Source organism: Zootoca vivipara, chromosome 13 (genome assembly GCF_963506605.1).
Source record: "Zootoca vivipara chromosome 13, rZooViv1.1, whole genome shotgun sequence".
Classification (NCBI taxonomy): domain Eukaryota; kingdom Metazoa; phylum Chordata; class Lepidosauria; order Squamata; family Lacertidae; genus Zootoca; species Zootoca vivipara.
The window spans coordinates 15160426-15186525 of NC_083288.1; the positions used below are offsets into that span (position 1 = coordinate 15160426).

At 46.4% G+C, this 26100-nt stretch overlaps 1 protein-coding gene across 3 annotated transcripts in view; it reads right to left on the reverse strand.

The window, feature by feature from the left end:
• Positions 1-1022: 1022 nt before the first annotated feature.
• LOC118095091 (RNA binding protein fox-1 homolog 1-like) overlaps positions 1023-26100 on the reverse strand; it is a 43285-nt gene continuing 18207 nt past the window's right edge. For 2 of the 3 annotated variants that reach the window (XM_035136058.2, XM_035136060.2), the window contains exons 3-12: positions 18335-18478; positions 17127-17180; positions 15773-15865; positions 14115-14175; positions 13350-13403; positions 10855-10990; positions 9436-9475; positions 7109-7179; positions 6950-7022; positions 1023-4467 (exon numbers count right to left, since the gene is read on the reverse strand). In XM_035136058.2, coding sequence (XP_034991949.2) covers positions 4423-4467; positions 6950-7022; positions 7109-7179; positions 9436-9475; positions 10855-10990; positions 13350-13403; positions 14115-14175; positions 15773-15865; positions 17127-17180; positions 18335-18478 — 771 coding nt within the window. In that variant the 3' untranslated portion in view covers positions 1023-4422. The remainder of the gene's footprint in view (positions 4468-6949; positions 7023-7108; positions 7180-9435; positions 9476-10854; positions 10991-13349; positions 13404-14114; positions 14176-15772; positions 15866-17126; positions 17181-18334; positions 18479-26100) is intronic. The other variant, XM_035136059.2, reaches the window with a different exon arrangement.

Here is a 26100-nt window from a genome sequence, read left to right on the forward strand (position 1 = left end):
TTGCGAAAAAGACTGTGATCCGCTTGTCGCATACAAAACAGCCCTATTTGCTAAAGCTGCCCAAAGCATTTGTGCTAGCTATATAAAAGACAATGCTGTAGACCAGGCATCCCCAAACTGCGGCCCTCCAGATGTTTTGGCCTACAACTCCCATGATCCCTAGCCAACAGGATCAGTGGTCAGGGATGATGGGAATTGTAGTCCAAAACATCTGGAGGGCCGAAGTTTGGGGGGGCCTGCTGTAGACTGCGCAGGCGATTCATTAAAATCGACTTTTTGTAAGTGGATGTATATCTCTGGATTTCTTTTAACAGCTTTTAACGGACTTGCTGGATCTGTAATTGAATTTGCAATGGCTTTTAGCCAAACACAATAAATGACGGATTGATTGAATTAGGGTGCGCATTAGATCTCATGGTGCATTTACATTCACCAGCAAATACATTTTGAGTTTCAAGGTTTTGAAAATTAAGGTGCGCATTAGATTCAATGGCGCACTAGATTTGCGTAAATATGGTGCATTTTTTGAAGCAAATGTAGTAAAAATGGGCATCTGTGACCATGTACATGCCTGGTCCACCACTCTGACTATACTTTAAAAAATAAGAAAGGATGCCAGGGAGACCACTATCAGCTTTGATGGGCCCTGGCATGTCCATGCTTGCTCAGGTGCCAATACCAGTCTTCCTTCCCTCTCTCCCCATCATCTCCCATTATCAGGTGGTCAGCTGGAGGCCCCCTGAACTTTGGCCCTAACATCAAGCCCTAGCTGCCCCAGTATTTTAAATATATAAAGGTAACTTTGGGAGGCTGTGAGTTTAAGTGGGGAAATGGGTGGCAATGGTGTAGTGCGGGGCTGCTTAATCCGTTTCCCTCCAGACTAATTACCCTGATCAGATACCACCCACCTTCAAATTGCTTTTCGCCCTGCAGGGGGGGAAATAGTATACCCCCCCCCGCGCACTGAATGGACAGAGAGGGGTGATTTCAACCAACAAGGAGGGGGGAGGCAGATGAAGGCATTCCCTCCCTCCCATTGCATCACATACCACATCTAATTTTAACCTGAGAGGGACAACATAAATAAAGGGACGCGGGTGGCGCTGTGGGTTAAACCACTGAGCCTAGGGCTTGCCGATCAGAAGGTCGGCGGTTTGAATCCCCGCGATGGGGTGAGCTCCCGTTGCTCGCTCCCAGCTCCTGCCAACCTAGCAGTTCGAAAGCATGTCAAAGTGCAAGTAGATAAATAGGTACCGCTCCGGCGGGAAGGTAAACGCCGTTTCCGTGTGCTGCTCTGGTTCACCAGAAGCGGCTTAGTCATGCTGGCCCCTGTAATCAACTATTCTTAGGCTCAAGGCAGGCAAAACACGCTTAAAACAATTCAAAGTAGTTTTGAGAGGGGAATTGCTTACTATGGTGTATTCAAGTTTCTTTTGTTCCACTGTCACCTGTAAACAAACAGGTTTAGCAGGTTTTTTTTAAAAAACAACAACACAACAACACCCAAATACCTTCCAGGCCTGTTTAACCAGAGGCAAAGGGTGGGATGAAGGCACCAATAGCAGTGCTTTTCAGTTAACTCTACCCTTGCTTTGCTCTTGTCCTTCACTAAACACCCTTGCCGGTTAGGAGTGGAGAGCTGAAATCAAGCAAGTCTTCAGTCACATCCTTAACATACATTTAAAGCACTCTTAAAGTCATTTAAGAGTCATGGTTCCTCCACCCCACCCCACCCCAAAGAATCTTGGGAACTGTAGTTTGTTTGGTGGGGGGCTTCAAACAACTCTCCTTAATAAGCCACAGTTCCTAGAATTCTTTGAGGGGAGCCATGACTCTTAAAAGGGTTTAAATGTTTGGTGTGGATGTGGCCTTCATTCCAGACAAGAGGAAGTAGGCGGCAACAGCAACAGCAACAGAGGAAGAGGAGGAGGGGGAAGTAAAAGAGGCAGGGTAAAAGAAATTAGCCAGAATCAGGATTTTATTATAGTAACAAGGAAACAGTGAAAAAAGAGAACAAGCATCTACATAGAAGGGTTTCCCTGAGATATTGCACTGCCAGACACCCAAGCCCAGAAATACGTGGAAAGCAAATTGCTAGAAACAGAAATGGCTTCTGCTTTGGGTTCAGCATCCTTCAGAGGAAACTGAATTAGCTGCTGAGATGAACTCCAGTTTTGTCTTTGTTCTATTTTTAAACTGCCTCGTAACATTCCTCAGGCTTCCGCTCTGCACCGAGTCCTTTAATGCCCTTTGGCTTCATCGGAAACTCCTTGTGTTATCAGTTTCTAGGACTTCTTTTTGGATTGTCTCTTTTGCGTTTTTAAAATAATATTAAATTTTCTTTCCCAGCTATAAACATTCCCAGTTTGGTTTTTTTAAATATATATATATATGAATGAATCAAAACCCCAGCCCTTAAAAAAACTTTTAAAAACTTTTTATTTTATTTTTTTAGGGGAAACCCAGGAAAAATTAGGTACTTTTATAAAGTCCTATGGATTTGAGTGGGAAATGTTGAGCACATTCAGATCAATGGGACTTGGAATAGTGTCTAACCAAAGTTTGATATTTGACACAGAATTGGCTAAGATCCAGAAGAATGTGTGAATATATACCGGTACATACATGTGTGCATGCACACATCCTTCTCTATGCACAGATATGCAAAACTCTTGCACAATATGATGTTCCTGCAAAACAGTGCCGGATTGTTGAACAGGTTCACATAGCATAGAACCCCTGCATGAGTTCATTTGTTTTTTTCTGTGCAAGGAAAACCTCTGCTACTAAGCCCTGCACATCAAGCCATTTTGCTGCATCCTGGCCATTAGATATACAGTGGACCCTCGTGTTACATCACATAACTTTCAGTTTGTGAACGCGGCAAACCTGAAAGTGTATACTTCCGGGCTTCGACGCATGCACAAAAGTGCTCTGCGCGCATTGGCATAAATGCTCTATCGCGCCGTGCACATGCGCAGAGGCGGCACCTCTAGATGAGGACTTTTCGGGGTACGTATGGACCCCTGGAACGAATTAAGTTCATATCCGGAGGGTCCATTGTAGATAGATTCACAAAAGAATTAAAAATAGGGAAGTAATATTTATAAAAATATACTGTGATTTACCCCTGACTTTGATTAAAAAAATAGTCTCAAAGTTTTCACAGAAAAGTAAGAGGCTGGGCTGGCTTAAGCCGCTACCTGTCATAAGCTGATACCCAAAGCAGATCTGAAGTACAGTACAGGAGAGCACAAAAGAATACAGTATGAGTGCAGCAAGAAGAAAATATATATTTATAAAAGAGCAATCAAAGAGGAGGAAAAGGACAGGGATTGAGAGACGGAAGGGGAGAACTCCAGAGACAGATAGAGACAGATCAGCGCCAGATTTAGGGTGGTACAGGCAGATCCCCTGCACAGGGCACCAAGCCAAGTGGGTGCAAAACTGAGAAGATCCAGAATTGAGAAGATCAATTTGGGGGTGCCAGTTTTTGGCATTCCACAGGATGCCGTATTACAAAAGATTACCAAAATCCACGCCTGCACCGATGATTCTGAATCTCCGCTAGCTAAACCATATGGCAGATCTATAACACGGGAGGCGGGGGGGGGGGAACTACACCCCAGGGAACCCTGGGAAGTGTGGCCTGGGATGGGCTTAGGAACCACAAGCAGAGAATTCTCAGCATTTTCAAATCTACACTTGCCAGGATTCTTAGGGAAGTCATAACTGATGCATGTGTTGTAGTGAAGGCGAATTGAAATACAGAACTAGTCTGGAATCGGTTTCTGTTCTCACAGTTCCCCAGTCCACCTGCCAAAATCTAAAGGCCTGAGTATCCTTGGTTGAAGAAACACACTGTTCTATCCTTGAATCTCCAATCCTCCTCAAGGTTCCATAACCAGGTGTCATAACTATTTAAACTGCTTTGAAACTGGTTTGTGGTTGTGGTGGAAGGACACACAGAGAACTCCAGGGGATGGCTTTGGCCAAGGCCCTAGCTTGCCCCACTGCCGCAAAGTGAACTGGATTCGCTTTCATCCTATGCACCTTGCCAATCCTGTAACCTAGTTGTGGTTGCCCATTTTCAGTTTTTGCCCTGCATCTGAATTGTGTCGACCATCCAACTGCTGGCCTCTGCCCAACAGCAAAACACAGGAGAGGCCAGAATTTGTGAGTAACAGCGAAGGCTTTGAAGAGACTGGAGGAAACACCTGAGCTGTCGTCATTTGACTGTCACCCAGAATTAGCGTCCTGCTGGTTGAGAGGTATCTTCACCGATCACCTGCCTTCCTTCCTTTCGCACACATATATACCACACACACACACACACACAAGGTTCTCAGAGCCAGGTCCCACCACCTGTGCCATCTGCTCCCACAGGTGCCTCCGAGATGCTTGGCGCCAGAGCTTGGTCCCTCAGTATGGAGTGAAACGGTTGCATCCTCCTCGGTACAAGCTGGCCTGCCAGAAAGAGAGGCGTGTGAAGGGAAAGTTGTACAGGAGGAAAAGTCGAAATAATAGGGCAGGAAGGAGTTAACAAAACAAAGCTGCTTTGCCTTCTTAATCCCATGTAACCCCTCTTGCTATCTTCTTCTCTTCCTCTGGTCTTACCTTCCAAGTCCCGGACTGCAGAATCCGGGACCGGCAGCCGTGTGACACCGGAAGTTGCGTCGGCGTAACTTCCGGTGTCGCGTTGCCCTTTTATGGGCACCAAAAATGGCCGCCGCCGGCTTCGAAAGTCACTTGTACGCATGTCAGGAAGTGCGTCGACGCAACTTCCGGTGTCGCTCTGCCCATCTATGGGCACCAAAAATGGCCGCCGCCAACACCGGAAGTCGCGTCTATGCACTTCCGGACATTCGTAGATGCGACTTTTGAAGCCGGCGGCGGCCATTTTTGGTGCCCATAGAAGGGCAAATCGGAAAGGGAAAAAAATGGCCGCCGGCAGGAGAAAATAACGGAGAAAAACGGGAGACGAAGTGATACGGGGGACCACCGGGAAAAGGTAAGTAAAACCGGGGTTTTCCCGGAGAAAACGGGGTACTTGGCAGCTATGCCTCTGGTACCTCCTACAATTTTATTGTTAAACTGGGAACCCTGCAGGGATTTGTCTATTTACATGCGTTATGTTTTTGAGCACAATTCAGTGTTGGTGTTGACCTTCCCACTTCTGCATGGATGGTGCTGTTTTAACTAAAGATGGATCTTTATTGAAAGCATTCCCTATTGGTATAATATGGGATCACCATCATAATCTATTTCAGCTCTCTGCCTAAAGATAGGAACATTGACACAATTCATCCCTCATAGATCGACTACATCAATTGAGAATACACCATATGTGAGCACCATGGCACCCTCAAGTTCTTGGGTTGTTGTTTTTTTTTAACCTTGAGTGGGTAACAGAAAGTTGAGCCAGATAGGAAGCGCTAAGTTCCCTCTTCCTTTCCATTCCCTAGAATTCCTCTTGGGGGCTCTCTTCCCCAACGAATCAGGTGCCTGCAGCTCTAGATTATTTGAAAGGAAGATACAGAGGACAGGAAGCCTGAGAGACCCGTGCTTCCTGTCTGTCTAGGCTTCTCCTTCACATGCAATATAAAACTCCCACCAACCACCCTACTTTGGGGAGTTGCATGGCTGTCCTCAGGTCAGAAGTTTGGGCTAAATCAGACACTGTGACATTTCTAATTTCTAACATCATGCACAAGCTCAACACACTCTTTCGTTTCCATCAGAACTTATTAAACTTCCAAACAAAGCACCGAAACTGGAATCCCACATAGAAGCAAAAGGAAGAGGGATTCTACATGCTTGATATTTGAAAAAGTAGGAGACCCTTAATAGGCAGGTAAACACTGCCATCTGCTGGGCATTTTTCAGGGATGCAGTCAAGCTACACCCAGTACTGTACGGTATTGTGACGAGAAAATACCGTACCTCTACGATGGTCCTCACTCAAAAAAAAAAAAGCACACCAGTTTGGTTTTAATGTCTTTAGCTTTTCTGTTTCTGATCCTTCATGGAAAACTTACTGTCATGCTTAGTCCCTTGTATGAACAGCTGTAGTCTTTGAATCTATGATTGCATTATGGTAGTTTATTAAACAGCCGTTTGTTTATTCCTTCCTCCTATTTTTTTATAAAAAGACAGCCAAGCCAAATTGTCCCCTACTATGATTTTAAAGTTGAAATTGCTGCTTGTGCTCATGTTTGCAGACATTGGGTTGAATGACAGGGCAATCCTATATGTGTCTATTCAGACATATATCCCATACAGTTCAGTGGGACTTACTCCCAAGTAAGTGGGCACATAACTTTAACTCCTGTTGCTTAAACTTGGCCCCCTTGACATCAGTGGGACAAGTTAGTCATGACTTCAAAGTCCCACAGATTTCATCAGGAAATACCTGCAGCAAACATGGATCTAGCTCGTTATTTACCCCTGTTGCAGCTGGACACAATATTCTAATCACTAGGTCTCCCTTCTTGCCCTTATTAGTCACATGGGCAATGACCCAATCGCAGCACAGGCAGTAAATGGAAAGATACTGCAATTCTGTGTGACCCCGTTTGGCTACAGGCTGACATCATCAAGGGCAATTAAGCCAGTTCAGAGAGCACAACCCTCACTGCAAACAGGCAAACATTTCCCAACCTTTTTATGAAGCAGCCACCAAAAAGCCAGCTCAGTCCCAGGGGGGAAATGCTTCCTTGGGGTGAGGGGGGTTGTCTCACTTGCATTTATCTTCTGAAGCTAAACTGCTGCTCTTGAAGCAACCTCCTCCACTCTGCCAGCTCAATGCTTACATTGCTGGGAACTAGATCGCCTGATCTGATCCTTCCTTGCAGTGGGTGATTGCGCATGCATGGTCTTCCATGCCCACCCAACTTTGTGATTCTGTGATGGGGACGTGATACGCCTGGCCATTAACGCAGTGACTCACCATGGCGCCGACTCCATAGGCGGGGGTCATGGTGTGGTGATAGGGGTCGGCAGTAGTGTAGACCCGTCCATACCTGTGAACCAAAAGACCAGAGAGGAGATAATCAGATAAGCCTCTAGGGGGTCATTGGACAAGACACACGATCTGTCTCAGACTTACCCATCGCTATAAGCCGTTGCTGTTGCTGCAGCTGCAGGCGTCTGGGCCACTCTGTAAGCTGCAGGGTAACCCTGCAATTCAAAGATTCAATTCAATCCAATAGCCCATCGTGCATGATTCTTGAAGGCCGCCCTGTCTCCAGTTCTTCAAAGGAAAACAAAAGACTTCCTCCATGCACCCTCTCCCCCCTTTTCTGAATCGTGATCAAGAGCACCCCCTGGAACTCACCTCGCAGTGAGTCACAGAGACCCCATGCCTCTTTCTGCTTCTTCTTACACAAGAATTTTGCCTCTCGGCCCTCCACTAGTGCACTAGATAAAAGTCAGCTTATCACCAGCAGTGATTCCAACTGGTGCACTGATTTTGCATTTTGGAGACCTGCCTAGCCACCAGATGTTTGCACAAGGTCTACGCTGTGCACACAGTCTTATGCGTGATGTTAGTTCACAAAAACCTCTACATGACACATTCTTTATTTAATAATAATAATAATAATAATAATAATTTTTATTTATACCCCGCCCTTCCCAGTCAAGACCGGGCTCAGGGCGGCTAACAACAAATAATATCAACACAAATATAAAAGAAACAATTCAGTTAAAACAACAGAATAATACAATGTTAAAATTCAATTTTAAAATTAAAAATCTACGAATAAGATAAAACCACTATAAATAAATAAATAAATAAATAAATAAATAAATAAATAAATTTGGCGTGGGTGGTGCTGTGGTCTAAACCACAGAGCCTAGGGCTTGCCGATTAGAAGGTCGGCTGTTCGAATCCCCGCGACAGGGTGAGCTCCCATTGTTCAGTTCCTGCTCCTGCCCACCTAGCAGTTTGAAAGCACGTCAAAGTGCAAGTAGATAAATAGGTACCGCTCCGGCGGGAAGGTAAACGGCATTTCTGTGTGCTGCTCTGGTTCACCAGAAGCAGCTTAGTCATGCTGGTCACATGACCCGGAAACTGTCTGCGGACAAACGTCAGCTCCCTCGGCCTATAGAGCAAGATGAGCGCCACAACCCCAGAGTCGTCCGCGACTGGACCTAACGGTCAGGGGTACCTTTACCTTTTACTGTTAATTTTATTTATTATCTACACGTGCATGGCCACCCAATAAGAGGCAGTCTCTGGATGGCTCTTTAATAGATAAAACACAGTCTGAAAGGATGGATTACCACTCTTTCAGGCCCACATGGAATCCCCAAATCAGGAGCAATTCTCATGCTGGGTCACCCAGAGTTGCATATGGCTCAATGCCCTTTTCCTTCAGGCCAAAATCCCACCTATGCCTCCCCACTGCCCCAGCCTCAGAGGAAGAGCTGTAGCTCAGGGCGAGACCATCTGTTTTGCATGCAGAAGCCGGGCCGTCTTTACCCAGGGGTGCAAGGGGTGCGGGGCACCCGGGCGCCAAATTCTGGGGGGGGGCGCCAGGTGCCCGCCGCTGAAGCCGCCTAAGCTCTTAACTATCTACCTGTTATGAAATAAAAAATTTTGATCAAGCTAGAAAAACAAAATACATATATACCTAGGTATTACCCAAATATATACCTACTGTTTCACTAAAGGACTTTCAACTTTGTGCGCTCATTTACCAAAGTAAATGATTGTCAGACTCAATGGTGGCGCTTGTCATTCTCAACGGCGCCGTGCGCATGAAATTAACTCTTACCTCAAAATATTATGTTACATATTGCATTGAGCTGCTATGCGGCAGCACCTTTGACACGACTGATCTTGCACCGCCTGTCTGCGGCAGGCAGGCGGCGCGAGATCAGTCGTGTCAAAGGTGCCACTGACCCCGAGTGAAACATTGCAAATTGTGTTTTAATTTTATCACTTACAGTTCAAATTCGTTTAGAAAAAGTTAATTTGGGGGCTAAACTAAATTGGGGGGCGCTGGGCAGATCTTTGCACCCCAGCGGCACATATGCTAAAGAAGGCCCTGTGTAGAGATGCCTGGCATCCCCAGGTAGCGCTGCCAGAAACCTTGGAGAACCACTGCCAGTCAGTGGAGACAGTACTGAGCTAGCTGGACCAAAGGTCTTGCCTCTAAGAGGAAGATTCTCATGTTCCTCATTTCTCATGCCGTCTTGTTTCCAGGGCAATCCTTTGTTCTGCCCAATTTTGTGGGTCCTGCCAGTTTTGCAGGACCTTTTTGCTAGCTCACCTGCCCTGAGAGATGCCCCCAAAGAACAACCTTGACCTTTTGCCTTGCAAAAGCCAGTTCCCAACCCACTGTTTTCTCTACCCGCAGGTAGCTGGTGCCAGCACATATCCAGGACTTTTGAACCCGAAAACCCAAAGAAACCCGGGTAAAGACTTACATAGAGGTCAGAGCCATACAGACTGTCTGGATAGAGCACACTAGGTGGGAAAAGAAAGAGAAAATCAGCACAGATGGTCCTCTAACAGGGGATGATAAATCTGTCAATCTGGGTTTTTCTTAGTTTCTTAATTGTTAAATTCTTAAATTCAGTTTGCCCCATTTCTGCATATTCTCGTGTATTAAAAAATATCTATTTCCACCTACCCAAAAAAGTGTTTTCAAGCACATTTCTCCTAATATACACATTTGTGCTTAATATACGGTATGCATTTTCCCAAGCTGTTTCTGCTAATATAAGGCATTTTTTGGATGTTACTTTCAGTAACTTACACATTTGTGGGCAAACTTTCCCTTAATACAGTCATACCTCTGGTTACGTTTGCTGCAAGTTGCGTATTTGCAGCTTAAGAACGCGGCGGACCTGGAAGTGTTTATTTCCAGGTTCCGCTGTGCACGCATGCACAGAAGTGCCCTATCAGCACTTCCCGCATGCGCAGAAGCACCACTCCGGATACGTGCTTTTCAGGGTGAGAATGGCACCCCTGAATGGATCAAGTACGTAGCCAGAGGTACCACTGTAATAAACTTTAATAAACTAAATAATAAACTTAATAAAATTCCCCTCAATTTTTACTGGTTGATTCATTGACAAGCTGGATTAGGAAATTTGGAGAAGTGCTTTCCAATTTCTCTACGGGGAGGTTAAATGACAACGAGCATTCCGCCTGCATTCATTCCGATTTCCTCATGGGATATTTATATGTCTTCCTGCTAAGCCATTCATTCCATACTTTTCAATGCATTTCCCCATTACTTTCCTAACTGCAAGAAGTCCATTTTACCTGTTCTTGCCATTAAGTCAGGCATGGCCAAACTTGGCCCTCCAGCTGTTTTGGGGCTACAATTCCCATCATCCCTGACCACTGGTCCTGTTAGCTGGGGATGATGGGAGTCGTAGTCCCAAAACAGCTGGAGGGCCAAGTTTGGCCATGCCTGCATTAAGTGGATTGTTATATTTGCATCTGTTTTACTTGATTGAGTTTTTATATTCCACTATGAGACTGATTATGATAAAGGGCAGCTTAAAATATTCCAAATGAACAGAGAAAAGAAATAATAAAGCTTTCCCCCCCCCCTTGTTAAGGGCCGCATTCTCTCGGGGGTAATCTGCTGGGGGTTGCATACCAGCAATGGCCAGGTCCCAAAGTGACTTGGGCTCATTCCTCTCTTCCTTTGTGCAGATTTGAAAAGAAAATGCACATTTATAATGTAAGCGTGCCTATTTAATAAAAACACATATTTGCTTGTTGCAAAGATTTTGAGGGGAACTTTTAGCAAAACCTCCAGACTTCAGGACCTATTTTTAGGGCTATAGAAGTTGTCCCCATGAAAACAAACAGAACAGTCAGCCTCTCACCTGCCATAGGCTGGAACTGGAGAAGGGGCAGGTGCTGCTCGAATGGGATTATAGATGGCAGCTCGGCCACGCCCTCGCAGAGCCCCACGATATGCCAGGGCAGCTGGTGCCATCATGGGGTAAGGGATGCTTGCCACTAGACGGGAGGGAGAAGGATATTAATGTGTTTCTTTCCAATACTTATATCCCACTTTATATCTCTCAAAGCAGCTTGCTAAATATTCTCCACAATAAAAGTCACATTCAAGTCGGGTAACAAGGAATAGAAATGACATGGTGCCAGGATTATTCAGGTGGTACTTCCTGCCCTCATTCTTGGCCTTCTTTGGACTTTGCCTAATAAGAAAGAGCTTTTTCCACAGATGTCCCCCAAGGCCAGGGAGTGTGTCTAAGCAGCTGGCACTTGCTCAGTCCATAATGGAGGGAAATGGGGCATGCATATTCCACTAGGGGCAGAAATGATGGAGGCAAACTTGAGTATGAGCTCAATGGAACTGGGTGACTTAAAGAAGGAATGGGTGTTGTGTGACCCAAAGTGTTTTTCAAATAAGGAGGGAGGGGGGAAGCCCTGGAACAGGATTCTGAGAAGCCACCAAAGAATTTCAGCCATGACTGAGATTTTCAGCCAGGGTTGGATCTAAAGATGTAAGGAGGCAACCATTTCTGTCCCATCCTGTTTTCGCCACAATCGAGGCTGTTTCTCTTCCTCTGCGGTTCAGCTTCTTCCAACAATTCCCTCGTTCTCCACTGTGGCTGAAACTAGCACAATGAATTAAGTAGCTGACAAGACAGAAGTACTGTTCGTGGGGGACAGGAGGCGGGCAGGTGTGGAGGATTCCCTGGTTCTGAATGGGGTAACTGTGCCCCTGAAGGACCAGATGCGCAGCCTGGGAGTCATTTTGGACTCACAGCTGTCCATGGAGGCACAGATCAATTCTGTGTCCAGGGCAGCTGTCTATCAGCTCCATCTGGTACGCAGGCTCAGACCCTACCTGCCTGCAGACTGTCTAGCAAGAGTGGTGCATGCTCTAGTTATCTCCCGCTTGGACTACTGCAATGCGCTCTACGTGGGGCTACCCTTGAAGGTGGCTCGGAAACTACTACTAATCCAGAATGCGGCAGCTAGACTGGTGACTGGGAGTGGCCGCCGAGACCACATAACACCGGTCTTGAAAGATCTACATTGGCTCCCAGTACGTTTCCAAGCACAATTCAAAGTGTTGGTGCTGACCTTTAAAGCCCTAAACGGCCTCGGTCCAGTATACCTGAAGGAGCGTCTCCACCTCCATCATTCTGCCCGGACACTGAGGTCCAGCTCCGAGGGCCTTCTGGCGGTTCCATCATTGCGAGAAGCCAAGTTGCAGGGAACTAGGCAGAGGGCCTTCTCGGTGGTGGCGCCTGCCCTGTGGAACGCCCTCCCAACAGATGTCAAAGAGGAAAACAACTACCAGACTTTTAGAAGACATCTGAAGGCAGCCCTGTTCAAGGAGGCTTTTAATGTTTAATAGACTATTGTGTTTTATTTTTCTGTTGGAAGCCGCCCAGAGTGGCTGGGGAAACCCAGCCAGATGGGCGGGGTATAAATAATAAATTATTATTATTATTATTATTATTATTATTATTATTATTATTATTATAGCTGATTTCGATGAAAAGAGAACGTCAAAAACACTGATGTTTGCATAATGTTTGCAGACTATAAAGAAAAAAAGATAGCCAAGAATTGTTGCATTCCGCTTCCATGGTTTTAGTGCCTTACTGGCACGAACATGCGAACTGCGGCAATGGATGTTCCTGTTTTCAATGAGATTTCCCCACATCCCTAGCTGAGAGACTCCTCAGGAATGCTAGTCTTGATACTCCTGAGGCATTAGGAAATTATACACATACACGTTCAAAAAAAAGACCAAACCCAGCTGGACCTCTGTCAGCTTGAAAACACAGACTGCTTCAACTCAGCTGGGAAGCCTCCCCAGAGGTACAATAAACAGCAGCGAAGCACTGCGCACAAAGCAGGATGGAAGAGCCAAACAACTCTCAGCTCTTCAGCCCCTTGAGTCTCAAATTGAGGAGTCGCTTTGGTGATGGAATGACAAAATTCCAGAGGCAGAAATGCTAACCCTTGTATTTTGGTTTGGTACTAGACAAGTCCAATGAACAGGCACAGAGCCCAGCCCACAAATTTTTTGAGTCTGAGGCAAATGGTGCATACATCTGACACTATTATTATACATTTGACTGTTTTAGTATTGCTTTCTAATGATCACAGAAATCTCATTCTAAGTCATGGAAGGGCCAGTCCAGTGTGGGATTGTTAGTAACTGGGATCATAAAAAGTAGAACTTACTTGATTCCAAGCAAATGCCCTAAATAAATGCGTACAGGAATTGGGGTCTTCGATACGTGGTGAGTGAGGGTTGAGAAAAGAAGGCAGAAATGTGGAACTCGGTGGAAGTTTAGGAGGGGAACGTAATCGCAAAGAGGTGGGGAGTTACCTGTGTACAAGTCAGGGGCATAGACAGCGCCAACCATAGGATTGATTTTCCATCCTAAATGGACACAGACAAACAAGGAAAGCGTCAGAGGAGAAACTTGCCCAATCTTCATTACTATTTCCCGATCTATCTCCAGGTAGTCTTGCCCCTACCCTTAATGAACCAATTATGATGATTTTGCTGTTTACAAGTTATATGTTTTTTGCTGCTGTTTTATTGGGTCTGTAATTTGATTGTAAAGGTAAAAGGTAAAAGGACCCCTGGACAGTTAAGTCCAGTCAAAGGCGACTATGGGGTTGCGGCGCTCATCTCGCTTTCAGGCCGAGGGAGCCAGCGTTTGTCCACAGACAGCTTTCCGGGTCATGTGGCCAGAATGACTAAAACGCTTCTGGTGCAACGGAACAACGGAAGCCAGAGCACACGGAAACTCAGTTTACCTTCCCGTCGCAGTGGTACCTATTTATCTACTTGCACTGGTGTGCTTTCGAACTGCTAGGTTGGCAGGAGCTGGGACAGAGCAATAGGAGCTCACCGCGTTGTGCGGATTCGAACCACCAACCTTCTGTTCGGCAAACCCAAGAGGCTCTGTGGTTTAGACCACAGCGGCACCCGCATCCCACATTTTGATTATTGTATAGTACTTGGTGGGTTTTTTTGTTTTTGAAATGCTCTTTAAAATAGGTAATCTGCTTGGAGAATTACTATGTGACAAGTGAATAATAAACCAAATATATGGTTCCTATTTTTATTCCAGCTTCTACATACCATTCACCACTGGTGCTGCCGGTGGTTTCTTGGTGACTAAACGGGCTGTGGCGTTGTTGACCTGGATCAGAGAAGGAAGCAGGAAGTGAGGCCACATGCATAACAAGTTGTTGTTAGCTTTTTCTTTTTTCCTCCAAAGAAGTGGGACCAGTAAATGATTTTGACAAGGCTCTTAAGGCAGGCATCCCTAAACTTCGGCCCTCCAGATGTTTTGGACTACAATTCCCATCTTCCCCGACCACTGGTCCTGTTAGCTAGGGATCATGGGAGTTGTAGGCCAAAACATCTGGAGGGCCGCAGTTTGGGGATGCCTGCTCTTAAGGGGCTTGAATTAAGGGGGATTCATATTTATTCAATACTGGGCCTATTTGTGCCTGTGTGGTGTTCCTGGCACGCCCAAAGGCAAGTGAGGACAGTGATTCTGCACCTTTTATAATTGTGCAGAAGATGGGATTCAGGCAGGTAAGGCTTGTCCAATATCTGAGCACCCCAGCTATTCCTCACATGTGCACATATGTGCATTCACACGTAGTTATACAAGATCCTGCCTGGTGGGCAAATGAGAAGAGCAGGGCCGGATTTAGGTTTGATAAGGCCCTAAGCTACTATAGGTAATGGCGTCCTTTATATATCCAGCTGTCCTTTGCCAACAACAAATTGTCACTGTTTTTTTATGTTGAATATATGCTATATGGTAATTTATGGACCTAATATGTATCTAAAGCCATTTGCACATGAAAAATGTAGGCACTCTATATATAGAAATGAGCAAACCAGTGATATTTTAGGGAGCAGGCTAGAAGGCGAGGCCCATTACTTACATCACTGTTGCCGTATGTAGACTTTATTTTATTCGTTTTTTATCTTATATTTTGGAAATGTACATCCAGGGTTTTTTTCTTTACTTTTTTTGGGGGGGGGCAAGAGAGTGGGGCCCTAAGCTACAACTTGTTTAGCTTATATGTAAATCCAGCACTGCGCATGAGTCCCAAGGCAGTTTGAATAAACTCGACTAAAATAACATTAAAAACACTACACAACAAAACAACAAGTACTAAAGATAGGGGTTTTTAAAAAAATTGTTTTTAAAACCAAGGCTGTGGGGGATTCTCCGGAAGTTTTTATATACAGTGGTGCCTCGCTTAACGAATGCCCTGCTTAACGAAATTTCCGCTTAACGAAAGGATTTTTCGAGTGGAGGTTGCCTCGCTAGACAAATTCGTTTTATGAAAAATTCGTCTAGCGAATCACGGTTTCCCATAGGAATGCATTGAAATTCAATTAATGCGTTCCTATGGGGAAAAAAAATTCAATGCATTCCAATGGGATTCGCTAAACGAATTTTTCGTTATAAGAAAAGACCCGTGGAATGAATTAAATTCGTCTAGTGAGGCACTACTGTATATATATATATATACCTCTGCAAAAACCCCACCGATATTTCCCTTTTTGTATGTGGATGGTACAAGGACTAGCGCTTGGAAAATTTAGTTCAGTATTAGCATATATGGTATTCATTGATCAAGGGACCGCTTTTTTTTTTTAAGGGACTGAGCATCTTCCCCTTCCAACAGCTTAAGCTCCCAGGCAAGAGCTCATAGCATATGGGTCCTGAAATGCACACAGGTGTTTATGCTGAGGACACAGTAAATGCTTACCTCAATCTTCCTCCCTTCCACAATGCTGCTGTTCAGCTTCTCCCGCGCCCGGTCGGCATCCTGACTGTTCTCAAAGGTGACAAAGCCAAAGCCCTAAGAGAGAAGATTCTTCATGATCATGGCGTCTCCCCTGCCAGGTAAGTATCCTGCCAGGATGCTTTTTAGCCCAGAGATGGGAAGGTCCCGACCAGAGTGGAATGGCAGACCAAGTTGATGGATTATGCAGAGATGGCAAAAATGACCGGGGAAATCAGAAACCAGGAAGATCAAAATTTTAACAAAGAACGAGGGAGATTTATTTCGTATTTGGAAGACCACTGTAAGCAGTTGAATTCATTAGCAGGACTCTAATAACACTTGTCATGTAACAAGGACTTTGGATATAATGGACCAGGCATAGACAACCTCCGGCCCTCCAGATGTTTGGGGTTACAATTCCCATCATACCTGACCACCGGTCCTGTTATCTAGGGATGATGGGACCTGTAGTCCCAAACATCTGGAGAGCCGGAGTTTGCCTACGCCTGTAATGGACAATCAAATAATTAGAGTGACTTAAAATATGCAGTAGAAAAGGATAAGTACGGAACCCAGGGAGGGGTGGAGGTAAGTCCAAGGACTCAGGAGAATCTTGTGTATTTGTTTTTATTTGTGATTTTGAATGTTAATTTTAATTTGTAAAACCAAATAAAAATTAATTTGGAAAAAAGGAGACGATTCTCATAATCTACCTGGCCCTTGAGATTCTAGGCTGCACACCCCTTACCCACCCTGCTTTGTCCTCTCCCCTTGAGTGTTTTTGCCTGGCTGGAATGTGTTCTTGGATTCTGTTAACACCTCTTGCTCGTCCAGATGGCGGACAGAAGGAGTTTGAGAAACACTGCTTTAAAGGGAGATTAGGGGGGGGGAAATGTGGAGGAGTAGGCTATCAATGGCTCCTCTGCCATAGGGGGTATATGGAGCCTCCATGTTCAGAGGCAGCATGCTACTAGATACCAGTTGCTAATGGGGAGAGGGCAACACAATGTGCTATCACATTCTAGCTTTGCTTATGGGCTTCCCATAGGCACCAAGTTGGCTGCTTGGACAACATCAAATCCTGCACTTTATAGTGCGGTTATGAGACCATCAACTAGGGATGGGGAGAAGCTGTGGCCCTCAAGATGCTGTTGGACTTCAACTCCCATCAGCAAGGTCAGTGGCCAGAAACAATGGGATTTATGGGCCAGCAATGTTTGGAGAAGCAGAGGTTTCCCATCCCTGGCATAGAAATTGTTCAGCTTTGCCCAGCAGACCCAGACTTTCTTGTCCACACACCTCTCCACCCCCTTCTATGCAGCTAGCATTTCCATACCTTGGAGCCACGCTCGTTAAAGATGATCTCCACGTCCAGAATCTTTCCAAATTGCTAGGGGGAAAAGGGGGAAAGTCAGTTGTTGACATAGATAATACACAGCCTGTGGCCCTAGAAACCATGTGTAACGAATTTATGACAGTGTCTAATACAAAACTTAGTGCTTTCCCTACAACTCACCCATCCTCCGGCATGGCTGCATACACAACTTATCCCTGAGCATTCCAAGTCAGAAATATGGCACCTGCATCTCCTTATGCATTCCATGTGGCAACCCTGTGGAGAGCCTGTGGCTTTCCCTATTTTGTTGGACTACAACTCACATCACCCTTGGCCATTGGCCATGCAGCCGGGACTGGTGGGAGTCGGAGTCTAACAGTATCTAGAGGGCTACATATTGAGCCAGTGGCATAGCATGGGTTGCCAGTGCCCAAAGCCACACAGGGGAGGGTGGAAAGCAGACTACGCCTTCGCATTCAACTGCCTAACGGCATCCACATTGCCCTGGAGAGCACAACTGCAGAGATAAGAAAAGAAGAGTTGTTCTATTGTCTGGAGAGGTCACTTCCTGGTGCACATGGAGAAGCCGGTTTCAACAGAGCCCAGCAACGGAAGCATGCAACTGTACTGAGGCAGCACCGGGTGTTGAAATTTTGTGCCTCTAACAATTTTGCACCCTGTGGCCCCTCCACACTATGCCACTGGATTCAGCCACCCCTGCAATATGACCATGCCACCCCCAGACCTCCGAATCCAGCAAAATGCTGGGGTTGGCTCCACAGCATTCGGCCCATTGATGCTGAAGAGTCCTTACAACCAGTGTGGTGTAGTGGTTAAGAGCGGTAGACTCGTAATCTGGTGAACTGGGTTCGCGTCTCCGCTCCTCCACATGTAGCTGCTGGGTGACCTTGAGCTAGTCACACTTCTTTGAAGTCTCTCAGCCCCACTCACCTCACAGAGTGTTTGTTGTGGGGGAGGAAGGGAAAGGAGAACGTTAGCCGCTTTTGAGACTCCTTCAGGTAGTGATAAAGAGGGATATCAAATGCAAACTCTTCTTCTTCTCTTCTTACACACCCACTCCAGACCAAGCCTTGAACTTTCCCTACTCTAGAGACCCACAAGGAGGATGAATTAAAGATCACTGCGTACAAAAAGCATCACACGACATGACGCAGGTTGGAGGGAAGCAGGGAAATGGAAAGACTCACCCCAAACATCTGCCGCAGGTCTGGGTCGCGGAAGCGGAAGGGGATGTTTGACACATGCAGGCGTTTGGGCTGGGCCTTGTTCTCACTGCTTTCTGCTTCCTCTGCCTCGGGAGACAGCTCAGGCGCAGGGGCTTCTTCCGGCTGCTGTGGGAAGGGGTGGGGCGAGGAGGAAAAGAAGCAGGATCACAAACACCACTGAGGCAACCCTCCCCTTGCAACACCTGCACAGAGGGTGTGTAGCATAACATTCCCAAGTCATGCCATGGGCAGAACAAGGTGGTCAGAGCTGGGCAAGTTCCAACAATGGGCATTCTCCAGTTCATGTGCAAGTGGTCTTGAGGATGTACAGAGACTCACAGCGTGGTAACGTCAGTCTATGGAGTCTTAACTGTTGCCAAGATGGGGTGAGAGGATGGGGGGAAATTGGGTACAATGGGGTGGGGTGAATATTCAGCAGCATCTCCGTAGCAAGTTTACTTTGTTGCTCTGATCTTTGTACAGGAGAAAGCAAGGCCTGTGTATATATGTGTGTCATGAAAGTGGTGTCTAATACATCAGATGCCAGCAACTAGCATCATCCCAATGTTGAGCGTCTGAAGCTGCCTCACATTGAGTCAGACTAGCTTTAGTACGATCCATTCTTCTGACCAGCCAGAACATAAGGAGGACCATTTCTGGATCAGACCAAAGGCCCGTCTAGTCCAGCATTCTGCTCTCACAGTGGCCAAGGAGATGTGTAATGGGTTCAGAGTCCTATCATCCTTGACCATTGGGCCATGCCGGCTGAAGCTGATGGAAGCTGTAGCTCAAAGCATTAGGAGGGCACCAAACTTGGGAAAGGTTGCTTTAGACAAAGCAAGGGTCAATCTGCTTGTAGAGAGAAATCGTGAGAGACTACGAAATCCCCAAATTGACTTATTTACTGCTTCCTTCCCCGTTCCTCTTTTCCTTTTGTACTGTTTGTCTATTACCTTGTATACCATTATTTCAAAACAGGAACCACCTCGAGTGCTTTAGCAGAAAGGCAGTATATAAAAGGCAGTAGTAGATGAATACATAACCAAAATAATGGTGCAGTCTTCCTGGGACAGCACCATTTCCGGTTTTACGTGGAAGCTCCTTAGATGTATGGTGGTTCTCTCAGATAGTTTAAAAAGAAGAACTGGACTTACTCCCCTTGGAAAAAAGCAGATCAAAGAGAAGCTTTTTTGGCCTGCTTTTCTGCCTGGCATGCCAGCACCACATATGCAGATAAATTTTCTTAAATGGAGGGGGGACGTCAGTCATGGACTCCTTTGCCCTTGAAACCTAAAGTGGTGCTGTCCAGCAAGAGCTGCAATATTTATCTGCAGAAGGATTCATGTGAAACTGGGAGGCCAACTCAACGTGACACCTGTCACACATTTTGCAATTGTGTGAATAGCAAGTGAGAAAGGGCAGAATCCATTTCTGGTCTGCAGTGACCTGAAGCTTCCCTGCCAGAATTCTGCTCAAGACTGATTATATTCCCTAGTGAAGATAATATAGGCTATAAGCGTAAAAATTAGGATTTGAATGTAGAGTTAGTAAATATAGAAGTTAAGTAAAAAGTTAATAAGTAATGGAATAATTAAATTAATAGCTGATTATTAAATAATGGTGAATAAACTGCTAAAGATGTATTATAATGAAATTCAGAAGGAAGGGGTCGAAGGAAGTCATCTGACGATGTTAATGAAAAATAGGTTTATAAAAGAAATGTTTGTATACGTTTTGTATGTTTGTTTGTTTTGCTTGTGTTGTATTTTGTTTCTTATAAAATGAATAATGTTTTTTTAAAAAAAGAATTCTGCTCAAGACTGGGCTCCCCCATCTGCTATGTTTACTCTTGAACAACTCATACAATTGCTAATTCCACAAATTCATTTGGCCCTTTTTGCTTATCTTCTCCGTTGGCATGGAAGTTCAGAAGAGAGAGGGGCCAGATTCCCTCCTTGTTTCCCACCCAATCCCACCCCCCAAAATCAGATCCACTCTCTTTCGCAGGGAAGATGGGGCCAACCTCCTTCTTCCCAACCTTTTCCCGGTCAACCAGAGAGAGAAAAAGATGTCCCAATGCATCAGCAAAACATTCTGACTCGGGTTAATGGAGTGGACGGACACAAACCAGCACACAGAAGGACATTAGTGGAGAGAAGAAGCAGGGCCAGGTGAGAGAGGGCACGATTCACAGAAACCTTGTGGAGAAGATTGGGGGACACAGAGAACCACCCCAAACCGGACACCACCACCCCCTCTTCTCCATGCAGATGGTCCCCCTCGACTCACGATGCAATCACCACGATGCAACATTCCAAGGCCACGGTCGAGGTGTGGGCAGCCTCTCTTGCAATGTCTTTTAAGTGCCAAAGGGTGGGGGGGGAGAGAGAAGAGCCTGAGAGAAGCAATTAATCCGGCAGGGGGACAGAGTTGAACTTGTCTTTGAAATTCCTGCTACAGCCTGGCAAAGAGGGGGGAAGGCGCTCTCTGTGGCATGTGCTAACACCTAGCACCTCCTTGCGGCGACAAGGAAGGCAGGAATGTCCAAACAGGCTTTGTGGAGCACGAAGTCTCACTGTTTACGAAGCTCAGTTGATGACCCGCTGCCACATGACAGTCTAATCGCCAAAGGAGCCTGGCTCTGTGGCTTTGTTCTTAGAAACGGCAGATAAGGCCGTGAACTGTGTCTGGACTGCCATGTCAACGGCACATGATGGGAAGCTCCCACATGCAATCTTGCACATTAAGAGCAATGCATTCATGCTCAAAGAAAACTAGCCTGTCCGGGGGGGGGGGGAGGAAGGCTAGGATCCTTCTTCGTAACATCTAACTTCCTACGTGTGGTGATTTGTTGGGTTTTCATAAGCATTCCATCATGTGAGCTCTTAGCTGCCATCTACAATGGTACAGTCCAGACTTAGGAAAGGGGTATAGGTGACACCCCCCAATGCATTGGAATAACGTGAGGGGCACATAACTTAGCCTCCACCCAACCCTTACCTATACCTTTGGTATATCAACAGAGTCCCTTTATACGGTATCTATCTATCTATCTATCTATCTATCTATCTATCTATCTATCTATGCATTTGAGTGGAGAAACAGTGCTGAGGAGAGGCTACTTTCCCCTCCCCTCCATTTCTCTCTACTAAGGAAATGCCTCTCACAAGCTGCCTTTCCAGCTTGGTGGTGCTCAGGAAAGTTTCATTCGAGCACAGTCCCTGGGAATCAATGGTGATGAGGGAGCTGGGCTCAGATAAAGATTCCTCTGAGCCCCCCCCCCCCCAGACACACACTTCTGTGGCTGAACTCTCCCTTTGTTTTCAAAGCAACTGGTCTCTGAGACAAGATGGACCATTTTTGCTAAAGTGCGTGTCTTGCTCTGACCCACTGCTATCTCCTCCCCCTCCGCCCCAGTGAAAGTTATGAGTCTCTGCTGGTAATGATCCGCACCCTCAGCCTGTACACATGCAGATATTCCATTTTAGGGACAAGAAGCCTTAATCTGAGTGGCGACCCTTTGGTGTATCTAGCTCAGTTATGTCTACCCTGATCGGCAGCAAGCAGCTCTCCAGGGTTTCAAGAAGGAGTCTCTCTCTGTGCTGCTTGGCAATGTCGGGAACCGAACCCAAGACCACCTGCATGCCTCTGAGCTACAACAACAGCACTTCCGAAATAAACAGTGATACCTGTGGAGAGCTCTACAATACGCCCGCTCTGTGTGGGCATGCTTACAGGCTGTGCCGGCAGTGCGCTGGCCTCTGAGCATGCCACACCCACAGCAAGGAGCACCCTCATGTTGCGAGTAAAAAACAAGACACGCGATTCCGGCCACTCACAAATGCAAAAACAACCCGCCAGGCAGTACCCACCAGTTCTCCTTTGCCTTCCGCCGCTTCTTCCTCCCCCCCAAAAAACCCCTGCCATCCCCCCCACCCTGGCAATACACTCCACAACTCCCTGCCCCCTCCCCCCAAAGCTGGATGCATCCATCAAATGCTAGGCAGACTCTTTGCTCATAAAGACAAGTTCAACAGGGATTAAAACCTCCCCGATTTTGGCTGGAAGGATCAAATGCGCAGGAGTGGTAGGTAGGGGCGGGGAAGGTGTCAGGCTGAGAAGACAGGCAGGTGCAGTTGCACAGTGAGTAAAGAGGTTAACTATTCATGTATTAATGAGAGTAGAACAAGAGAATTGTGATGGATGGTCCAAGATGCCTGGGACAAAAACCTGAGCTTGATGGGAGAGGTCCACGAACCGTCGCTGTTAACACCCCCAGGAAAAGGCCCTAGTCCGGGAAAAGACACAGTCACTGAGTGGGGGGGGGGGTAGGAATTGCTACAGAGCAGGAATCCTTTGGCAGTTGGCACTTAGCAAAGGCTTTCCAGCAGAGGGAGAGAGAGAGAAGGGAGGGGAGGGGGGGGGAGAGAAGAGAGACACGTACAGACATTAAAGCAGGGCTGGGGAACCTCAGGCCCACAGGGTAGTGGTCGCAGCAGCCTCTCTGTTTGACCCATGGGGATCTCCCCAGGCCACGCCCCTCCCAAACAACACTTTCCCTCCCCAGGCCACATGGTTCATCTGCCCCGTTCCACATTCTCAAGTACTTTTGGGCCGTCCTGGAACAGCGAGGCTTCCTCTTGCTTGGCAGGGTGAGGGTTGGAGAGACAGGTGTACAGACACCGCTTTGACTTTTGCATAGACCAGAGGCTCCCAAACTTATCTGGCCTGCCACCCCTGCCCCTTTTTGAGGGGGGGGACCCCACTACTCAACACCCCCTCTTAAAATGCAGCTTCTTTAAGCGAGCAAGCAGAAAGTCGCAGTGACAAATTTGCGTTCTTTTAGGTATCTGTATTTCTATCTACGTCCTGCAACATAGTAAAGAAAATGTTTTGTAAGTAAGACACCTTGAGGCTTGAAATTGAAAACCCCTTGACTCCAGCACAAGCATCGGATCCAGGGAAGACACTGTCATTGTCCCACAACGGCGCCCGACCTGGCGGTAAGCGTCATTACACAACAAATGAAACATATACGAACATAATTTTTTTTTCAAATTTTCTTCTCTTTATGCTTCCACCACCCCTATATTTTTATTCAATGCTCCCGGATGGTTCCAACACCTCCCAGGGGGCATAATAATAATTAAAATAATAATAGTTAAAAACACGATCAAACATTAAAAACTTCCCTAAACAGATGTCTTCTAAAAGTCAGATAGTTGTTTATTTCCTTGACATCTGATGGGAGGGCATTCCACAGGGCAGGGGCCACCACCGAGAAGGACCTCTGTGTGGTTCTCGCAGTGAGGGAACTGCCAGAAGACCCTCGGAGCTGGACCTCTGTGTCCGGGCTGAACAATGGGGGTGGAGATGCTCCTTCAGGTATACTGGGCCAAGGCTGTTTGGGGCTTTAAAGGTCAACACCAACACTTTGAATTGTGCTTGGAAACGTATTGGGAGCCAATGAAGGTCTTTCAGGTATTATATGGTCTCGGCGGCCACTCCCAGTCACCAGTCTGGCTGCCGCATTATTACCCACTTTGGGAAATACTGGCATAGACAGAATGAATCACACTGCCAAAGGTAAGACCCACAGTCTTGGCTCCACCCACTTTTGCTTCTGGCACCACCTATCTCCCTCTTGTGCCCCCCACTCCGGAAGGCTTTCCACTAGGGAATGAGCTCAAAAAAAAAAAAGCTCCCCATTCCTCCAATTTAGCCTCTGGGTTGCCCACCCTGGCAGTGGAAGAGAGGAAGCGCCTGCAATTGAAGTAAGGTGAGCTACAAAACACATACATGGGGTTGTAACACACCAGAGCTGGGCACAGTAAGAAATGTGAAATTGAACATTATAATTCAACATCAGATAACAAAATACTTTCTAAGGCAGGCATCCCCAACCTTCGGCCCTCCAGATGTTTTGGACTACAATTCCCATCATCCCTCACCACAGGTCCTGTTAGCTAGGGATCATGGGAGTTGTAGGCCAAAACACCTGGAAGGCCGCAGGTTGGGGATGCCTGTTCTAAGGACTCCTTCGAAAGGCAAGTATGGTCAGGCTGAAGACCAAAGCAGCCATTAATTCTTATTATTATCAGTGCTTTCCCCCCAAAAACAAATGTTTAGGGGTACTCTCATTTTCCTACTCATACTGAAACTCTGACCCTTGAACTTAGATTCGCAAAATGTTTAGGGGTATGCATATCCCTGTGTACTCCCAGGGGAAAAAGCACTGATTATGATTATGATGATTATTATTATTATTACCACCACCGGCTTTTATGTTGTGCTCTGATTTGATGTTCAGGCGTTAGGAGGTAACAAAGAACATGCAGGCTTTAGCTGCTGGTTGCTGGCATTAAAGGCGGAGGAGCAGGGCTATAGGGGGGGAAAGGTGTCAACCCTAACTGTGGCCGAGGAGGGAAGCTGGAGGCAGATAGCCAAGCAGGATTAGATCTTGTGGGATAATTTGTAATCTAGGTTGCACGAGAGAACCAAAGATCAGGGTTTGCCTGGACATGGAACAGCCAGACCCTGGATTGACAAGTAGGGCTGCCAATATATTGAACCCAGCAGCTGCTCCCTAAACAACAGTTTGGTTTGCAGGAATCAGCAGGTGATGGTGTTTTTTTGGCCCTGGAAAAACTCCACCTGTTGACTTCTGCAGCTTATGCAGTTGTTTAGAGACCAGTTAAAAATTCTAGACAGATGGCAACTTTATTGGGGGCGAAGGCAGGGGGCGATGGCACAGGACTCTGAGGGGGAGGGCACTGGGACTTCATTTGTTAGTCCAGCCCTACTATAAGGTTTGCCTCATGTGGTGGATTTTGGGGTAGCCAAACTGTCAGTTTGGAAGCTAAACTTTAGACGATTGGTAGTGGGGGTGGTGGTCAATAAGAGCTGCTACTACTACTATTGCCACCACCAGGGAATGCAAAGGGAATCCATCAAGATTTATTATTATTTTTGTCTCGGGCACCAAATTGTCTCGAGCCCTCTCTGTTTACAATCTCTCGGAGGGCACAGTGTCCTTGAGATGAGGCTATCAGCAAAACACCACTTGTCTCCCATGTGGAGATAAAACAGCTGCCAGCAAAGATGGTGAAAGTTTGAGGGGGGGGGGAAGGAGAGAGAGAACAGGGAATCTGATAGGGGGTGCGGCGCAGCTGTCCTGGCCGGCGAAAAAAAGTGTTACCCAATATGGCCATCTCCTCGAGGGTCACTGGCTCAGGCGAGAGGAGGGAGGAAGCCATTGCCCTGAAGGGGGGGAGGGGCAGATCCATCTAATGCATATGATCCATCTAATGCAGATCCATCTAATGCATAATGCATATGATGGGAGAAGTGGGTCTCACCTGCTTCCTTCGGAGCAGGAGTTGTTCAAATCTGATACCTTCCGCAACAATGTCCTGCCCGCGTGACTCGCTTTCTGCATGAGCGGTAAGGCCGGGTCGACACATGCAGCAGAAGAAGGTGACGTAATCCTGAGGTGCCAAAGTGGACCATACTAATTCAGACTGCGTGTGTGTGTGTGTGTGTGTGTGTGTGTGTGTGATTTTGGAGTGCTCTCTTTTATTAAAAAGGAATCCATGCAAATATGAAACCTAGCACATTGGAGAGAAAAGAAAGGTTCTAAACCCGGCAACTTTTAACAGTGCTAATATCCTACTCACAGGTAGGCATTTTGTTTTTTTAAAAAAGGTAGGTTTTCCTCTCCCCTCTGCCCACCTTCCCCATAAACCTAT